Consider the following 26,114-nt stretch of genomic DNA (forward strand, 5'->3'; position numbering starts at 1 on the left):
TTCCCTCCTGCTCAATCTTAGAGGCACTCGCTGAGGGCCTGCTCTGAACTAGGCTGTGTCCTGGGCCCTCTTTAGAAATGGTGGGCGCACCACTGCAAATAAACATTTCATTGCTCTGGCCCATAAAGCAGCTCCAGGGGTCCTGAGACTTTGACTTTGCTAAAATGCAAGTCCAGGGGACGGGGCCACTGGGAGACCCTACATCGACTCTTGTTCATTGTGCATGCCTAAGTTGGTTCTTCAGCACATTTCGCATCCATTCATTCATTCTCTGTTCATTCATTCATTCGTCCTTACGGAGGCCATGTGAGCACTAATTCAGAAGCCTGGATTTAAGCCCGATTCAGCTGCTGCCAGCTTCCCTCTTCGAACCTCAGTCTCCCCTGCAGAATGGAGTTAAGATCGAACGAGTGCTCTGCCTAATTCACAGGATTACTTGGGGGACATAATGGGGAGAAGGAACTAACATTCTTTGCATGTACCCCATGGGCGGGGGGCAAGAGCAAGGGACAGGGGCCGCCAAGAGACCCATTAGAAAGAGCCTGAACTGGAAGCAAATGTGCCTTCAAGCGAATCCCATCTACTGGCCTATGTAAAATTAGAAACGTCAGTCTCCCTCTCCCAGCCTCAGTTTGCACGTCTAGAAAATGAGCCCATTGGTGTAGGTGATCACCAAAGGCTCCCACAGTCCTGCAGTGTCTGCTCTAAGACCCCCCTGCAACCCGGCTGCCTTCCCCGAGCGATGACCTCACATCGACCTTGTCAGATTCCCAGACCCATGCTATGGGCACCACGTGTAGGAAATAAGCTTTCATACCCTGCTCAGCAACACTGGTAGTGACACGAGCCTCCCAAAGATTCTCTCTGTCCTCAGACCTGATGCTGAACCAGAGGCCTCTGGAGAGATGAGACCAGCAGGTGACACAGCAAACCTTGCATACAGAAGGTGCAGTGCTGCGGACCTAATTTACACCACCGTGTAACAGATTCCATGGAGCCTGTGTGAGCTGCTAGACAGACTCAATAAAGCAATGTTTTATCTTCAGTGGTATTCAGGGTAAGGAATGGACGTGTGCTTTGTTTACTGCCCTTCACTGCACAGCCCTGCGATGCTTCCCTAGACCCCAGGAGAAGCCACACCCAGATCTCAGGAGTGTGCATGACCAAGTGCTTGCCAAGCAGCTAGAGACGAGGGACCCTGACTGCATGGGGACACAGGAGTACAGGCTCTGGTGTCTGACAGACCCAGAGATCTGGCCCTGCCACGGTGTGACCTTGAGCCCCCTCCGTGAACCTCAGGTCCCTCACTTATAAAAAGGGATTAGGGGTTCCCGTCATGGCTCAGCCATAACAAACCCAACTAGTACCCATGAGGACTCGGGTTTGATCCCTGGCCTCACTCAGTGGATTAAGGATCCAGTGTTGCCGTGAGCTGTGGTGTAGGTCACAGACAAGGCTCGGATCCTGCGTTGCTGTGGTGTAGGCGGGCAGCTGCAGCTCCAATTCAACCCCTAGCCTGGGAACCTCCATATGCCACAGGTGTGGCCCTTAAAAAAATGGGATTAATGCATGCCCGGGTCACAGGAGGTTTATTAAGAATAAATGGCATCATGTGAATAAAGTCCCTTGAAGGGTAACTACTATTCTTAGTCACGTCCACATGACTCTCAGGCTCAGTATTTCTAAGCCAATCGGTCAAGCCCACACGCTGCCACAGACACACTGAAGCCAGGGTCCCTCGCTGTGAATGATACTGAGGTGGCAGGGTCTTCCTTCATCCACAGCACGTGGTCGTTACTCCACTTTCATCAGTGTCCTTCACTCCTTTCATCAAAACATCATCAATCGCCCCTCCTTCCTCCCTGCCTTCCATTCGTAATTCCTGCCTGCCTTCGTATCTTGCGTGGGTTCTTCCAGACAGAGACTGGGCAAGAAACTGAGAGCAAGCAGCTTGTTCGCCAGGTGATACCTGGGAAGCAGACACGGGGAGATGCAAACGTGAGAGCAGGGGGAACAGCCAGGAAACGGCACGTCAATGAGCTCATGATCACAGAGGCGAAAGGGGCCTCTGTCCCTCCAGGAACTTTCTTGGAAATGGTATAAAAGCAGTCCCCAGAGTTGTCTCTCCGGAGGACAGGGAGACAGCTGAGGGTTGACTCCTTGGGTGTAAACTCCCCTTGCCTTCCTTGTTTCTCCTCTGCAAGGCTGCTCCCTGGTAAGTCCCAAGTGCATGGAACGGTCCACCGTGGCTGTGCAGAAATCAGGTGAGCCGAGAAGAGGTGAGGCAGACCGCATGAGCATCTGCTACGTGTGGTACAGGAGGGTCGAGGGAGGCAAGGGTGCCTTGGCTTTGCTGTTAAGTTTGGTAGGGACACGGAGTCGATTCTGCAGCCAAGTGCCTGCACAGCCTTGCACGCCCAGTGATTATTTGCTGAATGAAAGCGTGGATGGATGGATGGATTTTCTCCTTCATAAGAACAATTTCGACTACAGTTGAAGGGCAAATCGAAGTTGAGGGAGATTGGATGTTTCTGGGCTGCATTCCATGGCCTGCGAGGCCTGTCCTTGCCCAGCGTTAAGACTGAAGAAAGAGACCAGTGTCAGAAAACAGAGACATCCATGGTTTAATGGATGGGGGAGCTCACACATCTGAAGCAAGGTCCTAGAGTGACACCCCCCCATGGCAGGCAGGACGTGGTGGCAGTTTTGTGGGGAACTGACATCATGGGGGCTCATTAGTTACCAGGGCAATCAGAAGAAGGGAAGGGCCCTCGCTGCTACTTTGAAAGGAACAATCCCTAGCTGAAGCCTGGGGCACAGACAGAGGAAAGTTGGTCATGTGTAGGGTGAAGCAGGCACGGGTCAGACAGGAATGGACTGAGGGTAAGGGAACAGCCCTCTTGAGGGGCCTGACCGCACACTCCAGCCTGTGTGACCCCACAGTCTTGGTCTACCCCCCTTTCACAACATCCCAGGGGTCAGGTATGTTGGGGGCATAGAAACCAGAAACCACAAACACGATACAGACAGCAGCAGCCGAAGAGTATCAAGAGTAAGATACCTAATATGCTAATAAGTCATTTTCCGGGATGTGGGCAAATTTTGGACCCACGCACTTACCAGGTCAGTGGAGACGGCGTCAACAGCAGCAGTCCCCTGTCCAGTTATAAGGAGGGGAAGGCCACCCCTGGTTTTCACAAACCCTGAGCCACCCCCATGGGGAGGGGAAGGTTCCAGCTCTAAAAGAAACATTCTGTTGGCCTAGCCAGGAGTCAGCCGTCACCGTTATGCTGGGTGCCATTAGGTCTTTCGAACAGTAACAGTTAGTCCCACTAGCTGGACTTGTGTGTCCAAGAGCCACCTATTCCACCCCACAGAAAGCGTAGGGTAGGGGTGCTCATGAGCGCTCGGTTTTACAGTAACGTTGACTGACAGGTCCACGTGATGTACTGGCTTGTGGGACAGGAAGACGGTGAGATTCTTTCTCCCCCGTTGTCCATACTCCCCACATAGTCAGGGTAGCAGGGGCTATCGTTCAGGGACATCCGGAGGAAGACAACAAAGGCATCTCGCGCTAGACCTACCAATGAGACGCATTCCACCGCCAGGCCAGTGTTGCTGCTCGGTGCTCGAGCAGATGTCTTCTGCGGAGGCCAGTGATGAGACGCAGGACCGCTAACAGGTACAGCACAGCCGAGAGCATGACAATTAAGCCAAATACAACCCGCAAATGCATTGGGAGATGATACCACACACGCCTCTGGATTCTGTCCTGGCCTGCAGTACAGCTCAGAAAATTCACCTTCCCACTAATACAGAACCATCTCTAAAATCAGGTCCGCAACCACCTAGTTTTTCCTTAAATGTCTGAACTACAACTACTCTGTTCTGAATTTCAAATGCCTTCCCTTCCTCAGACACCAAAGGTATAATGCGTGTTTGAAAGGCTGCAAAACAGGCTGTTCTGATCAGCAAGACGTAGGATAAGCCATGTATAGCACTTCTGATTTCCCCACACCTCAGTACTACAGATTTTCCCATCATACCCCCACAGACTGCAAATCTTTCAACACAAAGCATTGACGATGGGAGCATCTGTCCTGCAGTGATGGGGTGCCGGCTCCAACACCAGATTTAGATCATGTCCCTAGTACTGGGCCTGGTTGATATCTGCCTAGTCACCGGTGTTGGTGGGAAATTAATCAGATCTCATGACAGGTTCAGAGGTATGGTTTTGGTTTTTTTTTTTTTTTTTTTGGTTTGTTGTTGCTGTTTAGGGTCGCACCTGCTGCATATGAAGGTTCCCAAGCTAGGGGTAAAATCGGAGCTACAGGTGCCGGCCTACACCACAGCCACAGCAGATCTGAGCCTACACCAACCTACACCATAGGTCACAGCAACGCCAGATCCTTAACTCACTGAGCGAGGCCAGGGATCGAACCCGCAACCTCATGGTTCTTAGTCGGATTCATTTCCGCTGCACCACGACAGGAACTCCCGGAGGTATGTTAATGGGGAAACACGTTATAGGCCATGTTTTATCACTTATACCAAATTGGCACACTTGTACTATACATGTGCTTTTAGGACCAGACTTGCAAGCAGTGTCATATATAATGAGCACTTATACTCTGTGACAAACCCATTAGATAAATCTCCTTCAAACCTATGAGGTGAGTACTACGCAGATTCCTATTTCACAGATTAGGAACCTGAGGATCCGAGAGGAGTTCAATGACTTGACAAAGGTCACTGTCTTGGTTCAGATTCCCCACCGAAGGAGGCCATGGGGTAAGGACCTAAGGACAAGGGATTTAAGAAGGGCGTCCAAAGAACAAGTAGGCAAATGGGGAATGAGATGAGCAGGGCAGGCAGTTGATGAAAAATTCCTTTTCAAGCAAGTTGCCAGTGTGCATAAGGGAAGTTTTCAGCCCTGCTGGAGAAAGTCGGGGAACCAGGGTCCTCATGACTCAGCGTTGCCCCACCTGAGGGAGGGGAGAGCAGGGTCTCTGTTCACCCCACTCCGGTCTTGGTTGAGGCTGACCCCAGGGGCCCCAATTCCCTGTCACTTCTAGATGGCTGGGGGAGGAGGCAAAGCAGCCTCCTGGGGCCACAGCAATGCAGGTGTTGGCAGTCAGAAGATAGGCAGCATGGCCTATAGTGATGAGGGCAAGGGGGTAAGGGTGGGTGCTGACCGGGGCCACTAGGGTCGGTCACAGAACTGGTAACTGAGCTGGGATGTGAATGCAGATGTGCCCAAAGTCCATCAAAAATGGGCAGATAAACCCAACAGATAATTCTCCAATGAAGACAGAGAGCCCAAAAAAAAGGCATGAAAAGATGTTTAACATTATACATTAGAGAAATGAAAATCAAAAGTTTTACGAGGCCAAGACATGGAAGCCACCTAACTGTCCATCAACAGAGGAGTGGATCAAGAAGATGTGGTACCCACACACAATGGAATATGACTCAGCCATAAAAAGGAATGAATTAATGGTATTTGCAGCAACATGGATGGACCTAGAAACTATCACTCTAAGTGAAGTTAGACAGTGAGACACAAATGTTACACGCCATCCCTTACACATGGAATCTAAACAAAGGATACAATGAACTTATTTGCACAACAGAAACTGACTCACAGACGTTGAAAAACCTAGGGTTACCCAAGGAGAGAGCCTGGGGGTAGGAGTGAGGGGTGACGAGATGGGCTGGGGGTTTGGGATTGAAATGTTCTAAAACAGGGTTGTGATGATGGGTGTAGAACTATAAAGATAATACAATTCATGGGGGGGAGGGGAGGCACAGGAAAATCCCTGACCACAATGCAACTGATGAAGAAAAGTTGGCGACAATATGGAGAATGAAGACTGGTGAGTTTTAATCCTTTAAAAACCTTTATCTCCAGCAACAAGAAGTATCTTGTGACCCTCCTATAGCATAAACATGTCCTGACGGGGAGACGTGGCCTCTATTCCTTCTCTCCGAAGAGGTTGGAGTTCATTCCACTTAGACCTGCCCAGCAATTGACGTTCCAGCCAATATATTATCTTTGGGAAATGACCCAAAGGGTCAATGAATTCTCTTCATTTCACTTAGTTTCAAAGGTTACCAAAATCCGGCAAGACCATTTTAGATAGTCATTTTTATATAATTTACCTAAAAGTTCTTTTTTTCCTCCTAGACCTTTTTTTTTTTTTTTCTTTTCAGCGACACTTGCAACATATGGAAGTTCCCAGACTTGGGGTGGAATCGGAGATGCTACCACTGAGGCCTAGGCCCCAGCCTTGGCATTGCCATCCCAGCCAAGGCTTGCAGCAATGCCAGACCATTAACCCACTGAGCAATGCCATGGACACAACCCACATCCCCACAGAGAAACTGTCAGGTCCTTAACCTGCTGAGCAACCATGGGAATTCCCTCCTTTCCTCTCACAGATCGTAAAGATTCAACTTCCAGAAAGCCCAGGGAGATCAGTTACAGCTTAGAGGCAGGATAAATACCAGTTCCTTCTGGAGAGCTGACTGAAACAGTTACCAAGAGCTCCTGTTTTAACTTGACATAGTAGCAGAGCCTTTGGGGGGTCATTGTTCTCCAGACCTCTCGACAGCCACCCCAGGGCCCCATCAGTTAGTGCACAACCACGCAGGATGACCCCTGCAACTTTCAGGATGACTCCCGCCACTTTTGGGCCCCACGTGTTTAGTGGAGAGCCCCCCAAAACATTCCCTGCTCTTGCTGACTTTCAGGAGTTTCCTGGGATCTCATGGCTATTCCCAGCTATTGCTGGGCCACCTTCCTCAGGCCTCCAAGACCTGGGCTTGCCCACCCTCAAGACCCAAGACAGAGCCTACAGCCAGTGACAGAGACACCAGCATGACAAGGCTGGAGGAGACTTACGTGTCTCAAGCAAGGTCCTGGAGCCACACCCCACCGTGTGGGGAGCATGGCAGGAGGACATGGCAGCGGCAGCCCCCACTCCAGGGTGCAGAGGCCAGATTGCCCATCACAGGGGGAATTGACCTCAGGTGGGCTCCTTAGTTACCAGGGGAACCAGCAGAAGGGCAGGGCCCTCACTGCCCCTGTGCCAAGAACAAGCACCAGCTGGGGCTCTGGGCAAGGACCTAGGAAAGTCAGGCTCAGGATGGGTGGGTGTAGGGGAAGCAGGCACTGGCTGAGCAGGGGAGGGACAGAGGGTGAGTGGACCACCCTCTCAAGGGGCCTGACCCTTCAGATGCAGATGGAGTGTGACCTACAGGGATGATCAAGATGGGGTGTGGCAGTCAAGGAAGCCTCAGAAGAGAGGAATCTAGAAGTGGGTCAAGGCACGCGATGGGCCATGGGTGCCTGGCTTGTTGATGAAGTTGCCTCCACCTGGTACTCCAGCCTGGATTCCACAGCACAAACAGTAGCCATGAGACTGGCTAACATGAAATTCTGAAGACAAGCAGTATCCCGGTAGTATCAAAAGAGGGGAGTCGGGGGGCGGGGGGGAAGGTAGCCTGAAGCTTGAGCTCAGGACGACCTTGGCTTTAGACATTCCTTAGGCCTATGGACAGTCTTTCCCTTACTTACTGTCCACTTGGATACTGCATGAAAAGTGGTTTTTCTTTTATTTAAATTCTTTTTCTTTTCACTTTTTGGTCACCCCGCAGCATAGAGAGTTCCCAGGCCAAGGATCAGAACTGAGCCACAGCTCAGGCAATGCCTGATCTTTTAACCACTCTGCCAGTCTGGGAATGGAACCTGCACCCTGGTGCTGCAGAGACACCACTGATCCCGTTGCACCACAGCAGGAAAGCCTGAATTTCCTTCTCATAACTAGTTTGTTTGACCAGGGAAAAGGAACACAAAAAAACAAAATGTTTTCATTGGGATGTTATATGTTTTGTAGGCATCTTCGTTTTTCATTTCACTTGCAATCTTGGTCCGTTTCTATAGGTGACTTTCCCTCTTTCCTAACTGTGACCATTGATGAGTCCCCTTCCTGGCTCAGTGGTTAACAAACCCAACTAGGAACCAAAAAGATGTGGGTTCAATCCCTGGTCTCTCTCAGTGGATTAAGGATACGTCGTTGCCAGGAGCTGTGGTGTAGGTTGCAGACATGGACTGGATCCCATGTTGCTGTGCTGTAGGTCAGTGTCTGTAGCTCTTATTAGATCCCTAGCCTGGGAACTTCCATATGCTTCAGGTGCAGCCCTAAAAAGCAAAAAAGAAGGGGGGGGGGTGGGGGATACGATTTGGGGGAAAAACTTTTGACATCTGAAAAATATGAAAAAGCATAGAGTAAAATAACTGAACCCCTCCCCGAGAGAGAGAATATGATGTGTTTTCAATCTAGTTTCACAACATTTAGCTAATTTTAATGAACAGGTTTAGACATTTTTCTCCACTGAGCTCCCCAGCTGGACTGTGTGCTATATACTTCTCATGTACAAGTCTCCATGGCATGGACTATATATCAAAATAATGTTCATTGATTATGGGATGTTCTGTCGTACAGAGAAGACCTAATTTATTTAGCCATCCTCTCTTGTTGGTCATTTCCCATTTTTGGATGTTCAGATGCTGCCGGCATGAACAGAACGTACAAAACCCTTACCTCCTATGCCATGTGTCCTTCAACTTCCCTGCCAACCTAGGAGGAGAGTATCTACACATTCTCTTTTCACAGCTAGGAAGCTGAGGATCCGAGAGGAGTTCAATGACCTGCCAAAGGTGACTTTCTTGGTTCAGGTTCCCCGCAGATAGGATAGGAAGTAAGGACCCAAGGAAAAGGCATTTGAGGGCATCCAAAGAAAAAGCAGGGAAAGGAGGAAATGAGATGAGCAGGGCAGGCCGTCAGTAAAAGTTCCTTTTCAAGCAAGTTGCCAGCGTGGATAAGCAGCGTTTTTAGCCCTGCTGGGGAAAGTCGGGGAACCAGGGTCCTCATGACTCAGCGTTGCCCCACCTGAGGGAGGGGAGAGCAGGGTCTCTGTTCACCCCACTCCGGTCTTGGTTGAGGCTGACCCCAGGGGCCCCAATTCCCTGTCACTTCTAGACGGATGGGGGAGGGGGCAAAACTGTCTCCTGGGGCCACAGAAATGGGGGTGTTGCCGTCAGAAGAAAGGCAGCGTGGTCTATAGTGATAAGGACGAGGGGGTAACGGTGGGTGCTGACCAGGACCACTGGGGTCGGTCACAGAGCTGGTCACTGTCAGAGCTGGCATGTGAATGCAAATGTGCCCAAAGTCCATCAAAAATGGGCAGAAAATCTAAACAGACAATTCTCCAATGCAGACACACAGATAGATTAAAAAACACATGAAAAGATGTAGGACATCCCTCGTTATTAGAGAAGTGCAAATCAAAACCCCTATGAGGTACCACCTTACACCAGCCAGAATGGCCCCTATCAAGAGGTGAACAAACAAAAAATCCTGAAGAGGATGTAGAGTAAAGGGAACACTTTTTTTGTGTGTGTGTGTGTCTTTTTAGGGCTGCACCTGTGGCATATGGAGGTTCCCAGGCTAGGGGTCCAATCGGCGCTACTGCTGCCAGCCTACACCACAGCCACAGCAACGCCGGATCCTTAACACACTGAGAAAGGCCAGGGATCGAGCCTGTGTCCTCGTAGATGCTAGTCGGATTTGTTTCCACTGAGCCACGACAGGAACTCCGAGAAAAGGAACCCTCTTAGCACTGTTGGTGGCCATGGAAGTTGGTACAACCACCGTGGAAAACAGTACAGAGATTCCTCAGAAAAACTACAAATGGAATTACCCTTTGATCCAGCAACCCCACTCCTGGGCATCTATCCAGAGAAAACCATGACTCAAAAAGATACAAGCACACCCCACATTCAACACAGCCCTCTAACAATAGCCAGGACACGGCAGCCACCTAACTGGCCATCGACAGAGGAGTGGATCAAGAAGATGTGGTTCACATAGGACTCAGCCGTAGAAAGGAACAGACTAATGGCATTTGCAGCAACACGCATGGATCCAGAAAGGACCATGCTAAGTGAGGTAAGTCAGACAGTGAGACACAAATATTATACGCTTTCATTTATACATGGAATCTAAACAGAGGATATGATCAACGTGCTTGCAGAAAAGAAACGGACTCGCGGACTTCGACAAACTTCAGGTTACCCAGGGAGACTGACTGGAGAGGGAGTGTGATTGGGAAGGAAGAAGCTGGGGGTTTGGAATGGAAATGTTGTAAATTCGTGTTCTGAGGATGGATTCACAACTATAAAGGCAGTAAAATTCATGGGGGGCGGGGGGAGAAGGCACAGGAAAATACCTGATCACAATGCAATGGATGAAGAAAGTTGGTGGTAACATGAAGAATGATGCCTGGTTATAGTCTTAATCTTTAAAAACCTCCATCTCCAGCAAAAAAACCAAGGAGCAGGTGCTTGTGACCCCCCTGTCTTACCAGCATGTCCCAACTGAGACACTTAAAAGCTTTAGTCCTCCTCTCCGAAGAAGACAAATTTCACCCTACTTAAAACTGCCCAGCAATTCACGGTCCATCCGATATTTTATCCTATGGGAAATGACCCACCAGTCGATGAATTCTCGTCATGTGACTTCAAGTTACCAAAATCTGGAGTTCCCGTCGCGGTGCAGCAGAATCAAATCTGACTAGGAACCATGAGGTTGCAGGTTCAAGCCCTGGCTTTGCTCAGTGGGTTAAGGATCCAGCGTTGCTGTGAGCTGTGGTGTAGGTCGCAGACACAGCTTGAATCATGCGTTGTTGAGTTGTGGTATAGACTGGCAGCTGTAGCTCTGATTAGACCCCTGGTCAGGGAACCTCCATAGGCCACAGGTGTGGCCATAAAGGGACAAAAACAAAACAAAGTTACCAAAATCTCGGAAGCCTACATTAGATAACTATTTCTGTAGAATTTACTTCAAAACTCTTCATTTTCTCTCCTCTACTCTCTTTTTTCCCAGCCACACCTGCAACATATGGAAGTTCCCATACGAGGGGTTGAATTGGAGCAGCTGCAGCTGAGGCCTAGGCCCCAGCGATGGCAATGTCGGGTCCTTAACACACCAAGAAGGCCAGGGATCCAACTCACATCCCCACAGAGACCCTGACAGGTCCTTAACCTGCTGAGCCACCACAGGAACTCCTTCTTTTCCTCTCCGAGATCAGAAGATTCAACTTTCAGAAAACCCAGAGAGCACAATTACAGCTCAGAGGGAGGAGAAACACCAGTTCCTCTGGAGAGATGGCTGAACCAGTTACAAAGGGTTCAGCCTTGATACAATAGCAGAGCCTTTGGGGGATCTCTTGGCAGCCCCCACTCATCCAGGACAGCCACCCCAGGGCCCAGTGGACAGTGCACAACAAACCAGAATAACACCTGCAACCTTCAGGTTGACTCCCACAAATTTTGGGCCCCACCTGTTTAGAGGACAGCCCCCACCTCCACCCCCAGTTTCCATGCTCTGACCTGTGTTTTGAGAGTTTCCTGGGATCCCTGGCTGCCCCCCACCCCCCATCCTAGCCCCGCAATTGCTGGGCCGCCTTCCTCAGGCCTCCAAGACCTGGGCTTGCCCACCCTCAAGACCCAAGACAGAGCCTACAGCCAGTGACAGAGACACCAGCGTGTCAAGCCTGGGGGAGACTTACGTGTCTCAAGCAAGGTCCTGGAGCCACACCCCACCGTGTGGGGAGGACGCCAGGAGGACATCACGTCGGCAGCCCCCACTCCAGGGAGCGGAAGCCAGATTGCCCATCACAGGGGGAATTGACCTCAGGTGGGCTCCTTAGTTACCAGGGGAACCAGCAGAAGGGCAGGGCCCTCACTGCCCCCGTGCCAAGAACAAGCACCAGCTGGGGCCTGGGGCAAGGACCTAGGAAGGTCGGGCTCAGGATGGGTGGGTGTAGGGGAAGCAGGCACTGGCTGAGCAGGGGAGGGACAGGGGCCTGACCCTTCAGATGCAGATGGAGTGTGACCTACAGGGATGATCAAGATGGGGCCTGGCAGTCAAGGAAGCCTCGGAAGAGAGGAATCTGGAAGTGGGTCAAGCCACCCAGTGGGCCATGGGTGCCTGGCTTGTTGATGAAGTTGCCTCCACCTGGTACTCCAGCTTGGATTCCACACCACCAATTGCAGCCAGAGAGTGGCGCACATTAAATTCAGAAGAAAGACAGTCTCAGGGCAGGATCTAAAGCACAGAGCCTGTTGGGGCGACAGTAGCCTGAAGCTTGGAGCCAAGTGGACTGGCTGTAGACATTCTTTAGGACTTTGCATAGCCTGACCCTTTCTCTTTTTTTGCTTTTAGGGCCACAACCCCAGCATATGGAGGTTCCAGGCTAGGGGTCGAATTGGAGCGACAGCTGCTGGCCTACGCCACAGTCTAGGAAATGCACGATCCGAGCCGTGTCTGAGACCTACACCACAGCTCACAGCAACGCCACATCCTTAACCCACTGAGTGAGGCCAGGGATGGAACCCGCAACATCATGGTTCCTAGTCAGATTCGTTTCCACTGCGCCATGACGGGAACTCCTTGCCTGACCCCATCTCCTGTCAACTTTGATATTGCATGAAAGGTGGTTTTACTTTGTAAGGGTTTTAACGCTTTTTATCTTTTTAGTCACGCCACAGCATGTGGACTTCCCAGGCCAGGGATCAGATCCGAGCCGCAGCTGTGGCAATGCCTGATGTTTTAAACAACTGTGCTGGGCCAGGAATGGAACCTGCATCCTGGCACTGCAGAGACACCACCAATTGCATTGTGCCGCAGCAGGAACTCCTGAATTTCCTTCTCATAATGAGTACATTAGACCAGGAAAAAGGGAACATGAAAACCACATGTTTCTATGTGACATAAACGACAGCAACATCTCAGATCCACCTCCTAGGGTAAAGACAATAAAAACAAACAAATGGGACTTAATTAAACTGAAAAGTTTCTGCACGGTAAAGGAAACCCTAAACAAAACAAAAACACAACCCTCAGAATGGGAGAAAATCTTTGCAAATGAAGTGATTGACAAGGGATTAATTTCCAAAATTTATAAACCCCTTCTGCAGCTCAATACCCCCCCAAAAAAAGAACTCCATCAAAAATGGGCAGAAGATCTAAACAGACAATTCTCCCAAGACAACATACACATGGCCAAAAAATACATGAAAAGATGTTCAATATCACTCATTACCAGAGAAATGCAAATCAAAACCACTCTGAGGTACCACCTTACACCAGCCAGAATGGCCATCATCAAAAAGTCTACAAACAGTAAGTACTGGAGAGGGTGTGGAGAAAAAGGAACCCTATGACACTGTTGGTGGGATTGTAAATTGGTGCAACCACTGTGGAAAACAGTATGGGAATTCCTCAGAAAACTAAAAATAATTACCATTTGATCCAGCAATCCCACTCCTGGGCATCTATCCAGAGAAAACCGTGGCTCGAAAAGACATATGTAATCAATCCAGTGTTCACTGCAGCACTATATACAACAGCCAAGACATGGAAGCAACCTAAATGTCCATTGACAGAGGAGTGGATAAAGATGTGGTACATATACACAATGGAATATTACTCAGCCATTAAAAGAAAATAACGGCATTTGCAGCAACATGGGTGGACCTAGAAAGTATCATGCTAAGTGAAATCAGTCAGACAATGAGATACCAATATCAAATGCTATCACTTACATGTGGAATCTGAAAAAAGGACAGAATGACATTCTTTGCAGAACAGATACTGACTCACAGACTTTGAAAAACTATGGTTTCCTGTTGGGAGCCGAGTTTCAAGAATGGAACCTGCCTGATGACAAAGTCCAGGGGATTCTGAAGAAAGGGCTGCAAAACAACAGGCTTGCCAGACCCCCAAAACTAGAGGACGTTATGCCTGAGGAAACATACCTTTAAGTTTCTGCTCTTTTGTTTTTAATAAACAATCTCTGCCTTGTTTACTGTACCTAACTCCCTGTCCCTTACCTCAAGAAAGGAATTTATTAACTTTTATTATCTTTGCCTGCTAAACCTTTAACTTACCTCCGGGAGAAGAACTCCCCACTGGCTACATTCAAATGGGTCTCTGATTTGGCTTCTGTTTTTCACAAGATCTTAGATAATATTGGTATGCATTATTTAGCTAAAATTGTTTTAAGTTTTTAGTAATAAGTAAGTTTTGAGTTATAGGTAGTTATTGATAATTATTGATTTATTGAATTAAGGATTGTAAGTATAGAAATCTATTAATAATAAAGTTAAAATAGTTGGGAGTTCCTGTCGTGGTGCAGTGGTTAACGAATCCGACTAGGAACCATGAGGTTGCGGGTTCGGTCCCTGCCCTTGCTCAGTGGGTTAACGATCCGGCGTTGCCGTGAGCTGTGGTGTAGGTTGCAGACGCGGCTCGGATCCCACGTTGCTGTGGCTCTGGCGTAGGCCGGCGGCTACAGCTCTGATTCGACCCCTAGCCTGGGAACCTCCATATGCCACGGGAGCACCCCAAGAAATGGCAAAAAAACAAAAAAAAAAAAAAGTAAAATAGTTGTTAGGTTTATAATCAGATGATTGTTCTAAGAAAACAATATGTTTGTAACTTTTACAAAGGTCATGTGTGGCTTACGTGATTCCTAGTTCCTGCTTGATTGCTCTTTTATGGTGTTCAATTCGATTTTATGCTTTTAGACTGTACTTTACCCAAATCATGTGCTTTTTAATCTTAAAAGTTTACCTATGTTTTTTGGAAAATTTTGAGATATTGATCTTCCATTGTTTATGTCAGTTTTAGTCTTTTCCCCTATCTAATTCACTGCTGTTCACCAATAAATTTGAGGCTGCTTGAGCACTCCTGGAGAGTGTGTGTGTCTCCTTTATTCCTGCGCCTGTGTTATTCCTCCTCTTCGGAAAAGTCCCCTGACCACCAGGGCGGGACCCCGGCAGTTTCCAAAGGAGACAGGTTGGGGTGTGGGGGGATGCATTGAGGGTTTGGGATGGAAATGCTATAAAATTTGGTTGTGATGATCATTGTACAACTATAAAGGTAATAAAATTCATTAATTTAAAAAAACATGTTTTTATTGGGATACTAATCATTTGGTAGGTATCTTCATTTTTCACTTTATTTGCAATCTCGATCACTCTCTATAGGTAATATTTCCTTTTTCCGAACTATGAGCATTAATACTGTTTTGGGAAAACTTTTGACATTTAAAAAAAAAAAGAAAAAGTATGGAGTAAAATAGCTTACCACCACCATCAAGGGATAGAGAACTCACTGTATTTTCAATCTATTTTAACATTTAGATAATTTTTAATGAACAGGTTTATGCATTTTCATCCACTGAGCTCCCCAGCTGCATTGTGTACTATATACTCTTCATGTGCAATTCCCCATGGCACTGATTACTTATCAGAAATAATTTTCATTGATTACGTGATATTCTGTCATACAGATAACACCTAATTCATTTTCATATCCCCTCTTGTCAGATCTATAGGTCTTTCCCATTTTTTGATGTTCAAACATTGCTGGCATGAACTGAATTGTACAAAACCCTTCCTTCCTATTCCGTGTGTCCTTAAACTTACCTACCAATCTAGGAGGTGAGTGCCATACAGATTCTCTTTATATCTTTATACGGATTTGGAAACTGAGGGTCTGAGAGGAATTCAATGACTTGTCAAAGGTCAGTGTCTTAGTTCAGGCTCCCACAGAAAGAGGTGATGGGGTAAGGACCCAAGGCCAAGGGATTTAAGAATGGCATCTCAAGAAAAAGCAGGCAAAGGAGGAAATGAGACAAGGAGGGCAGGCAGTTGATGAAAAGTTCATCATCCAACAAGTTGCCAGTGTGGATAAGCAGAGTTTTATGCCCTGCTGGGGAAAGTCAAGGAACCAGGGTCCTCATGACTCAACATTAACCCACCTTGGGGAAGAGAGAGCAGGGTCTCTGTTCACCCCACTCCAGTCTTGGTTGAGACTGACCCCAGAGGCCTGAATTCCCTGCCACTTCTAGACGGCTGGGGGAGGGGGCAAAGCAGCCTCCTTGGGCCACAGAAATGCAGGTGTTGGCAATCAGAAGATAGGCAGTGTGTCCTATAGTGATGAGGGCAAGGGGGTAAGGGTGGGTACTGACCAGGGCCACTAGGGTCAGTCAAAGAGTTGGTAACTATCAGAGCTGACATGTGAATGCAAATGTGCCCAAAGTCCATCAAAAATGGGCAGAAGATCTAAACAGACAACTTTGCAATGCAGACATACAGGGAGCCAAAAAACATATGAAACCATGTTCAACAGCACTCATAATGAGAGAAATGCAAATCCAAACTCCTCTGAGGTACCACCTTACAGAATGGTCACCATCAAATAGTCTGCAAACAAAAAATGCTGGAGAGGGTGCAAAGAAAAGGGAACCCACTCAACACTCTTGGTGGCCATGTGAATTGGTGTAACCACCATGGAAAACAGTACAGAGACTCCTCAAAAAGCTAAAAATACAAATTGCCATTTGATCCAGCAATCCTGCTTCTGGGAATCTATCCAGAGAAAACCATGACTCAAAAAGGTACATGCACACCCCAAAGTTCATCGCAGCACTATATGCAATAGCCAAGACACGACAGCCCCCCTAACTGTCCATGGACAGAAGAGTGGATCAAGAGGATGTGGCACACAAACACCATGGAGTGAGACTCAGCCAGAAAAAGGAACTAATGGCATTTTCAGCAACATGGATGGACCTAGAAATTATCATGCTAAGTGAAGTTAGACAGTGAAACACAAAATTCACATTCTATCCCTTAAACGTGGAAAATAAACAAAGGGTATGATCAACTTATTTGCAGAAAAGAATCTGACTCGCAGACTCTGAAAAATTGAGTGTTAACCAAGGAGACAGGTTGGGGGTGGGGGGATGAGAGACAGGCTGGGGGTTTGGGAGGGAAATATTGTATAATTGGGCTGAGATGATGGTTGTACAACTATAAAGATAATAAAATTCATTGGGGTAAAAAGGCACAGGAAAATACCTGATCACAATGCAACTGATAAAGAAAGTTGGTGATAATATGAAGAATGATGCCTGGTTATCGTCTTAATCCTTTAAAAACCTTCGTCTCCAGCAAAAAAAGCAAGGAAGAGGTATTTGTGACCCCCCCGTTATACCCGCATGTCCTGACTGGGAGAAGCAGACGCTAACGCTCCTCTCCTAAGAGGGTAGAGTTGGTTTTACTTGGCCAACGATTCATGTTCCATCCAATATTTTATCTTCTGTGAAATGACCCAGATGTTCAATGAATTCTCTTCATTTCACTTAGTTTCAAAGTTCACCAATCTGGGAAGACAATTTTAGATAAACCATTTCTATAGAATTTACCTAAAAGCTTTTTTCCACCTGTACTTTTTTTTTCTTCTGCCACACCTGCAACATAGGGAAGCTCCCAGACTAGAGGCTGAACTAGAGCAGCTCCAACTGAGGCCGAGGGCCCAGCCTTGGCAACAACAGGTTCGAGTTGCAGCTTGTGGCAACGCCAGACCTTTAACACACTGAGCATGCCGGGGATCCAACGCCCATCCCCCAGAGACCCTGTCAGGTCCTTCGCCCGCTGAGCCACCACAGAACTCCCTTCTTTCCTCTCACAGACCGTAAAGATTCAACTTCCAGAAAGCCCAGGGAGATCAGTTACATCTCAGAGGCAGGACAAACACCAGTTGATTCTGGAGAGGGGGCTGTACCGGTTACAAAGGGCTCACCTTGATTCAATGGCAGAGCTTTTAGGGGGTCACTGTCCTCCAGACCTCTTGGTATCCCCCACTCATCGAGGACAGCCACCCCAAAATCCCACACAGGTGGGATTGAGTGCACAGACACCCAGGATGACCCCTGCAACTTTCGGGATGACTCCCACCACTTTTGGGCCCCTCAAGTTTAGTTACACCTCCCCACACCAGTTTCCATGCTCTGACCTGTGTTTTGAGAGTTTCCTGGGATCCCTGGCTGCCCCCCGCCCCCGCTGCCCTGCAATTGCTGGGCTGCCTTCCTCAGGCCTCCAAGACCTGGGCTTGCCCACCCTCAAGACCCAAGACAGAGCCTACAGCCAGTGACAGAGACACCAGCATGACAAGCCTGGGGGAGACTTACGTGTCTCAAGCAAGGTCCTGGAGCCACACCCCACCGTGTGGGGAGGACGGCAGGAGGACATCACGTCGGCAGCCCCCACTCCAGGGAGCGGAAGCCAGATTGCCCATCACAGGGGGAATTGACCTCAGGTGGGCTCCTTAGTTACCAGGGGAACCAGCAGAAGGGCAGGGCCCTCACTGCCCCCGTGCCAAGAACAAGCACCAGCTGGGGCCTGGGGCAAGGACCTAGGAAGGTCAGGCTCAGGATGGGTGGGTGTAGGGGAAGCAGGCACTGGCTGAGCAGGGGAGGGACAGAGGGTGAGTGGACCACCCTCTCAAGGGTCCTGACCCTTCAGATGCAGATGGAGTGTGACCCACAGGGATGATCAAGATGGGGCGTGGCAGTCAAGGAAGCCTCAGAAGAGAGGAATCTAGAAGTGGGTCAAGGCATGTGATGGGCCATCGGTGCCTGGCCTGTTGATGAAGTTGCCTCCACCTGGTACTTAAGCTTGGAATCCACACCAACAATGGTAGCCAGAAGAGTGGCTAAGAAGAAATTCTGTAGAAAGAGTCCAAGGTCAGGATCCAAAGAGGGGAGCCTGGAGTTCCTTTTGTGCTGCTGTGGAAACAAATCTGACTAGTACCCAGGAGGATGCGGATGCAATCCCTGGCCTTACTCAGTTGGTTAGGGATCCAGCGTTGCCATAGAATGTGGTGTAAGTTGCAGATGAGGCTCAAATCCTGTGTTGCTGTGGTGTAGCCAGCTACAGCTCTGATTTGACCCCTAGCCTGGGAACTGCCATATGCCATGGGTGCAGCCCTATAATAAACAAACGCAGAGGAGAGCCTGTCAGGGAGATGACAGTCTGAAGATTGGACTCCGAGGACCTCAGATTTAGACATTCCTTAGGCCTTTGCACAGCCTGGCCCTTTCTTGCCATCTTCTTTGATACTGCGTGAAAGCTGAATTTCCTTTTTTGTCTCTTCTTTTTTCTTTTATGGTCACCTGGCAGCAGATGGAGTTCCCAGGCCAGGGATCACATCCAAGCCGCAGCTCTGGCAACACCTGATCTTTTAACCACTGTGCCCGGCTCGGAATGGAACCAGCGTCCTGGTGCTGCAGAGACACCACTGACCCCATTGTGCCACAGCAGGAACGCCTGAATTTCCTTCTCATAACTAGTTTATTTGACCGGGGAAAAGGAACACAAAAACAAAATGATTTCATTGGGATATTATACATTTTGTAGGCATCTTCGCTTTTTATTTCATTTGCAATCTCCATCAATATCTATAAGTAACATTGGTTCTTCCCAACTGTGACCATTAACACTGTTTTGGGATAACTTTGACATTTGAAAAACAGGAAAAAACCTAGACTAAAACAACTTACAATCACCATCAAGAGATAGAGAACTAATTTTCAATCAATTTTCACAGCATTTAGTTCATTTTAAATGAACAGGTTTAGGCATGTTCCTCCACTGAGCTCCCCAGCTGGACTGTGCAATATATACTCTTCATGTACAATTCTCCCTGGAATTGACTATTGATCAAAAATAATTTCCATCGATTATGTGATATTCTGTCATACAGATAAAATCTAATTCATTTACCCATGCCCTCTTCTTACACACATATATGTCATTCCCCATTTTTTGATGTTCAAATGTTGCTGGCATGAACCAAAATGTACAAAACCTTTCCTGCTTCTGCCATGTGACCTTAAACTTCTCTACCAACCTAGGAGGGAAGTGCCATACAGATTCTTTTCACAGATTAGAAAACTGAGGGTCCAGGAGGAATTCGATGACTTGTCAAAGGTCACTGTCTTAGTTCAGGTTCCCCCCCAAAAGGCCACAGGGTAAGGACCCAAGGGAAGGGATTTAAGAAAGGCATCCAGAACAACTATATGCCAACAAATTTGACAATCTGGAAGAAATGGACAATTTTCTAGAATCTTACAGCCTGCCAAAACCGAATCAAGAAGAAACAGACCAACTGAACAGACCGATCACTAGAAATGAAATTGAAGAGGTCGAAAAACACTCCCTACAAATAAAAGTCCAGGACCAGATGGCTTCACAGGCGAATTCTATCAAACATATAAAGAGGAATTGGTGCCCATCCTCCTTAAACTCTTTCAAAAGGTCAAAGAAGAAGGAATATTTCCAAAGACATTCTATGATGCCACCATCACCCTAATTCCAAAACCAAAGATACCACCAAAAAAGAAAACTATCGGCCAATATCTTTGATGAATATAGATGCAAAAATTATCAACAAAATCATAGCCAACCGAATCCAAAAACATATCAAAAAAATCATACACCGTGACCAGATTGGGTTCATCCCAGGTTCACAAGGATGGTTCAACATACGCAAATCAATCAACGTCATACACCACATTAACAAAAGAAAAGTCAAAAATCATATGATCATCTCAATAGACACAGAAAAAGCATTTGGCAAAGTCCAACATCCATTCATGATCAAGACGCTCGCCAAAGTGGGTATAGAGGGAACATTCCTGAACATAATCAAAGCCATTTATGAGAAACCCACAGCAAATATAATCCTCAATGGGGAAAAACTGAAAGCCTTCTCACTCAAATCTGGAACAAGAGAGGGATGCCCACTCTCACCACTGCTCTTCAACATAGTTTTGGAAGTCCTAGCCACAGCAATTAGGCAAACAAAAGAAATAAAAGGCATCCATATAGGAAGAGAAGAGATCAAACTGTCACTGTATGCAGATGACATGATACTATACATAGAAAACCCTAAGGACTCAACCCCAAAACTCCTTGAACTGATTAATAAATTCAGCAAAGTAGCAGGATATAAGATTAACATTCAGAAATCAGTCATATTTCTGTATACCAGCAATGAAATATTAGAAAAGGAACACAAAAATACAATACCTTTTAAAATTGCACCTCACAAAATCAAATACCTCGGAATACACCTGACCAAGGAGGTAAAGAACTTATATGCTGGGAACTAGAAAACTTTAATCAAAGAAATCAAAGAAGATGTAAAGAAATGGAAAGATATTCCATGTTCGTGGATTAGAAAAATCAATATTGTAGAAATGGCCATACTACCCAAAGCAATCTACAGATTCAATGCAATCCCTATCAAATTACCCATCACATTTTTCACAGAACTAGAACAAACAATCCAAAAATTTATATGGAACAACAAAAGACCCAGAATTGCCAAAGCAATCTTGAGGAACAAAAACCAAGCAGGAGGCATAACTCTCCCAGACTTCAAGAAATACTACAAAGCCACAGTCATCAAAACAGTGTGGTACTGGTATCAAAACAGACAGACAGACCAATGGAACAGAACAGAGAACCCGGAAATAAACCCTGACACCTATAGTCAATTAATCTTTGACAAGGGAGGCAAGAACATAAAATGGCAAAAAGAAAGTCTATTCAGCAAGCATTGCTGGGAAACCTGGACAGCTGCATGCAAAGCAATGAAACTAGAACACACCCTCACACCATGCACAAAAATAAACTCCAAATGGCTGAAAGACTTAAATATAAGACAGGACACCACCAAACTCCTGGGAGAGAACATAGGCAAAACACTCTCTGACATCAACATCATGAATATTTTCTCAGGTCAGTCTCCCAAAGCAATAGAAATTAGAGCAAAAATAAACCCATGGGACCTCATCAAACTGAAAAGCTTTTGCACAGCAAAGGAAACCAAAAAGAAAACAAAAAGACAACTTTCAGAATGGGAGAAAATAGTGTCAAATGATGCAGCTGACAAGGGCTTAATCTCTAGAATATATAAGCAACTTATACAACCCAACAGCAAAAAAGCCAATCAATCAATGGAAAAATGGGCAAAAGACCTGAATAGACATTTCTCCAAAGAAGATATAGAAGAAAGAAGATGGCCAGCAAACACATGAAAAAATGCTCAACATCGCTGATTATAAGAGAAATGCAAATCAAAACTACCATGAGATACCACCTCACACCAGTCAGAATGGCCATCATTAAGAAGTCCACAAATAACAAGTGCTGGAGGGGCTGTGGAGAAAAGGGAACCCTCCTGCACTGTTGGTGGGAATGTAAACTGGTACAGCCACTATGGAGAACAGTTTGGCGATACCTTAGAAATCTATACATAGAACTTCCATATGACCCTGCAATCCCACTCTTGGGCATCTATTCAGACAAAACTCTACTTAAAAGAGACACATGCACCTGCATGTTCATTGCAGCACTATTCACAAGAGCCAGGACATGGAAACCACTCAAATGTCCATCAACAGATGATTGGATTCGGAAGATGTGGTATATATATATATATATACACACACAATGGAATACTACTCTGCCATAAAAAGGAATGACATAATGCCATTTGCAGCAACATGGATGGAGCTAGAGACTCTCATACTGAGTGAAATGAGCCAGAAAGAGAAACACAAATACCATATGATATCACTTATAACTGGAATCTAATATCCAGCACAAATGAATATCTCCTCAGAAAAGAAAATCATGGACTTGGAGAAGAGACTTGTGGCTGCCTGATGGGAGGGGGAGGGAGTGGAAGGGATCAGGAGCTTGGGCTTATCAGACACAACTTAGAATAGATTTACAAGGAGATCCTGCTGAATAGCATTGAGAACTATGTCTAGATACTCATATTGCAACAGAACAAAGGGTGGGGGAAAAATGTATGCATGTAAGGATAACTTGATCCCTCTGCTGTACAGTGGGGAAAAAAATTAATAAAAAGCTTAAAAAAAAAGACATCCAAAGAAAAAGTAGGCAAATGGGGGAATGAGATGAGCAGGGCAGGCAGGCAGTCAAAAAGTTCCTTTTCAAGCAAGTTGCCAGCGTGGATAAGCAGAGTTTTCAGCCCTGCTGGGGAAAGTCAGGGAACCAGGGTCCTCATGACTCAGCGTTGCCCCACCTGAGGGAGGGGAGAGCAGGGTCTCTGTTCACCCCACTCCAGTCTTGGTTGAGGCTGACCCCAGGGGCCCCAATTCCCTGTCCCTTCTAGATGGCTGGGGGCAAGGGCAAAGCAGCCTCCCGGGGCCACAGCAATGCAGGTGTTGGCAGTCAGAAGATAGGCAGCATGGCCCATAGTGATGAGGACAAGGGGGTAAGGGTGGGTGCTGACTGGGGCCACTAGGGTCGGTCACAGAGCTGGTCACTGTCAGAGCTGGGATGTGAATGCAGGTGTGCCCAAGTCCATCCAAAAATGGGCAGATGAACCCAACAGACAATTCTCCAATGCAGACACACGGAGAGCCCCAAAAACACAGGAGAAGATGTTCAGCCCCACTCATTACTAGAGAGATGCAAATCAAAACCCCTTTGAGGTGCCACCTTACACCAGCCAGAATGGACACCATCAAAAAGTCAGCAAACAATAAATGCTGGAGAGGATATAGAGAAAAGGGAACCCTCTTAACATTGTTGGTGGCCGTGTAACTTGGTGAAATTTCTATGGAAAATAGTACGGAGAGTCCTCAGAAAAACTATAAATGGAGTTCCCATTTGATCCAGCAATCCCACTCGTGGGCATCTATCCAGAGAAAACCTTAACTCCCAAAGATATGTGTACACCCCAACTTTCAGGCAGGCCTCTATCCAACAGCCAAGACTCGGAAGCCACTTAACTATCAGTTGACAGAGGATGGGATCGAGAAGACATGGCACACATACAGAATGGAATATGACTCAGCCATAAAAAGGAACGAACTAATGGCATTTGAAGCAGCATCGACGGACCTGGAGATTATCATGCTGAGTGAAGTTAGCCAGACAGTGAGACACTAACGTCATATGCTATCACTTAAACGTGGAATCTAAACAAAGGACACCATCAACCTATCTGCAGAACAGAAACTGACTCAGAGACTCTGAAAAACTTAGGGTAACCCAGGGAAACAGGTTGGGGAGGGAGTGGGGGGAGGAGGAGAGAGGGGCTGAGGGTTTGGGATAGAAATGTTGTAACTGTATTGTGATGATGGCTGTACAACTATCAATTAATAACATTCATCGGGGGAAAAGAAGGCACAGGAAAATACCTGATCACAATGCAACTGATAAAGAAAGTTGGTGACAATATTAAGAATGATGACTGGTTACAGTCTTAATCCTTTAAAAACCTTCATCTCCAGCCAAAAAAAAAAAAAAAAAACAGAACAGCAGCAGCAGGGCCTCATGACCCCACGTCATACCGCACGTCGTGACCTGGAGACATAGGCTCTATTCCTCCTCTCCTACGAGAGCAGAATTTGTTCTACTTAGACCTGTCCAGCAATTCATGTTGCATCAAATATTCTACCCCACGGGAAATGACCCAATAGTCAAAGAATTCTCTTCACTTCACTTGGTTTCAATGGTTACCAAAATCTGGGAAGCTCATTTTAGAGCGTCATTTCTATAGAATTTACCTAAAAGCTCTTATTTTCTCCTTTACTCTTTGTTTGGGGGCCACACCTGCCCATATGTAAGTTCCTAGACTGGAGCTGCTACAGCTGAGGCTTAGGCCCCAGCCTTGGCAATACTGGGTCATTAACTCTCTGAGCAAGGACAGGGATCCCACCTACATCCCCACAGAGACCCTCTGTGTCTTTAAACCACTGAGCCACCACAGGAACTCCCTCCCTTCCTCTCACAGGTCATAAAGATTCAACTTCCAGAAAGCCCAGGGAGATCAGTTACAGCTCAGAGGCAGGACAAATACCAGTTCCATCTAAAGAGCGGGCTGAACCACTGACAAAGGGCTCACCTTGATACAATAGCAGACTCTTTAGGGGGTCACCATTCTCCAGACCTCTTCGCAGCTCCCTCTCATTGAGGACAGCCACCCCAGGGCCCCAGCGGTTAGTGCACAGCCACCCAGAATGACCCCTGCAACTTTCAGGATGATTTCTGCAACTTCAAGTCTCCACATGTTTCGTGGAAGGCCCCCACAATTTTCCATGCTCCTATGTGAGTTTTGGGAGTTTCCTGGGGTCTCCTGGCTGTCCACACCCATTGCTGGGTCACCTGCCTCAGGTCTACAAGACCTGGGCTTGCCCACCCTCAAGACCCAAGACAGAGCCTACAGCCAGTGACAGAGACACCAGCATGACAAGGCTGGAGGAGACTTACGTGTCTCAAGCAAGGTCCTGGAGCAACACCCCACCGTGTGGGGAGGACGGCAGGAGGACATGGCATCAGCAGCCCCCACTCCAGGGAGCGGAAGCCAGATTGCCCATCACAGGGGGAACTGACCTCAGGTGGGCTCCTTAGTTACCAGGGGAACCAGCAGAAGGGCAGGGCCCTCACTGCCCCCGTGCCAAGAACAAGCACCAGCTGGGGCCTGGGGCAAGGACCTAGGAAGGTCGGGCTCAGGATGGGTGGGTGTAGGGGAAGCAGGCACTGGCTGAGCAGGGGAGGGACAGAGGGTGAGTGGCCCACCCTCTCAAGGGGCCTGACCCTTCAGATGCAGATGGAGTGTGACCCACAGGGATGATCAAGATGGGGCCTGGCAGTCAAGGAAGCCTCAGAAGAGAGGAATCTAGAAGTGGGTCAAGGCACGTGATGGGCCATCATTGCCTGACTTTGAATGAAGTTGCCCTAAATTGGTATGCCAGCTTGGAAGCCACACCACAAACAGTAGCCGTGAGACTGGCTAACGTGAAATTCTGAAGACAGACATTCTCAGGGAAGCATCAAAAGAGGGGAGGCTATGGGGGAAACGGGAGCCTGAAGCTTGGACTCCAGCAGATCTCGGATTTAGACATTCCTTAGGCCTTTGTACAGCCTGACCCTTTCTTACTGTCCACTTAGAAATTGCAAGAAAGACGATTTTTCTTTTTTAATTTAAAATTTTCTTTCCTTTTACTTATCTGGTCATCCATCAGCATATGGAGTTTCCAGGCCCAGGGAGCAGATCCGAGCCTCAGCTGTGGCAACTCCTGATCCTTTAATCACTGTGTCAGGCCTGGAATGGAACTTGCATCCTGGCACTGAAGACACCACTGATCCC

The 26,114-nt window shown here is 47.4% G+C and overlaps 1 protein-coding gene and 1 long non-coding RNA gene across 6 annotated transcripts in view; one reads left to right on the top strand and one right to left on the bottom strand.

Moving 5' to 3' along the window:
* LOC100737108 (AGBL carboxypeptidase 4) overlaps nt 1–1,051 on the top strand; it is a 1,252,169-nt gene extending 1,251,118 nt beyond the window's left edge. For all 3 annotated transcript variants that reach the window (XM_084965126.1, XM_021097823.2, XM_084965120.1), the window contains one exon: nt 875–1,051. In XM_084965126.1, coding sequence (XP_084821252.1) covers nt 875–983 — 109 coding nt within the window. In that variant the 3' untranslated portion in view covers nt 984–1,051. The remainder of the gene's footprint in view (nt 1–874) is intronic.
* LOC102157940 (uncharacterized) overlaps nt 1–25,339 on the bottom strand; it is a 63,312-nt gene extending 37,973 nt beyond the window's left edge. Inside the window, exons 1-3 of one of the 3 annotated variants that reach the window (XR_014808370.1) lie at nt 18,109–18,209; nt 3,585–3,675; nt 1,574–2,581 (exon numbers count right to left, since the gene is read on the bottom strand). This is a non-coding gene — a long non-coding RNA (uncharacterized LOC102157940). Of the gene's footprint in view, nt 1–1,573; nt 2,582–3,584; nt 3,676–18,108; nt 18,210–25,234 lie in introns of those variants that run through there. The other 2 variants (XR_014808372.1, XR_014808371.1) reach the window with 2 other exon arrangements.
* Nucleotides 25,340–26,114: the final 775 nt, after the last annotated feature.

The sequence above is a fragment of the Sus scrofa genome, chromosome 6 (assembly GCF_054392235.1).
Source record: "Sus scrofa isolate SSC_HxYL_T2T_F1_AM1 chromosome 6, Sscrofa_HxYL_maternal_Yorkshire_Landrace_v2.0, whole genome shotgun sequence".
NCBI lineage: Eukaryota > Metazoa > Chordata > Mammalia > Artiodactyla > Suidae > Sus > Sus scrofa.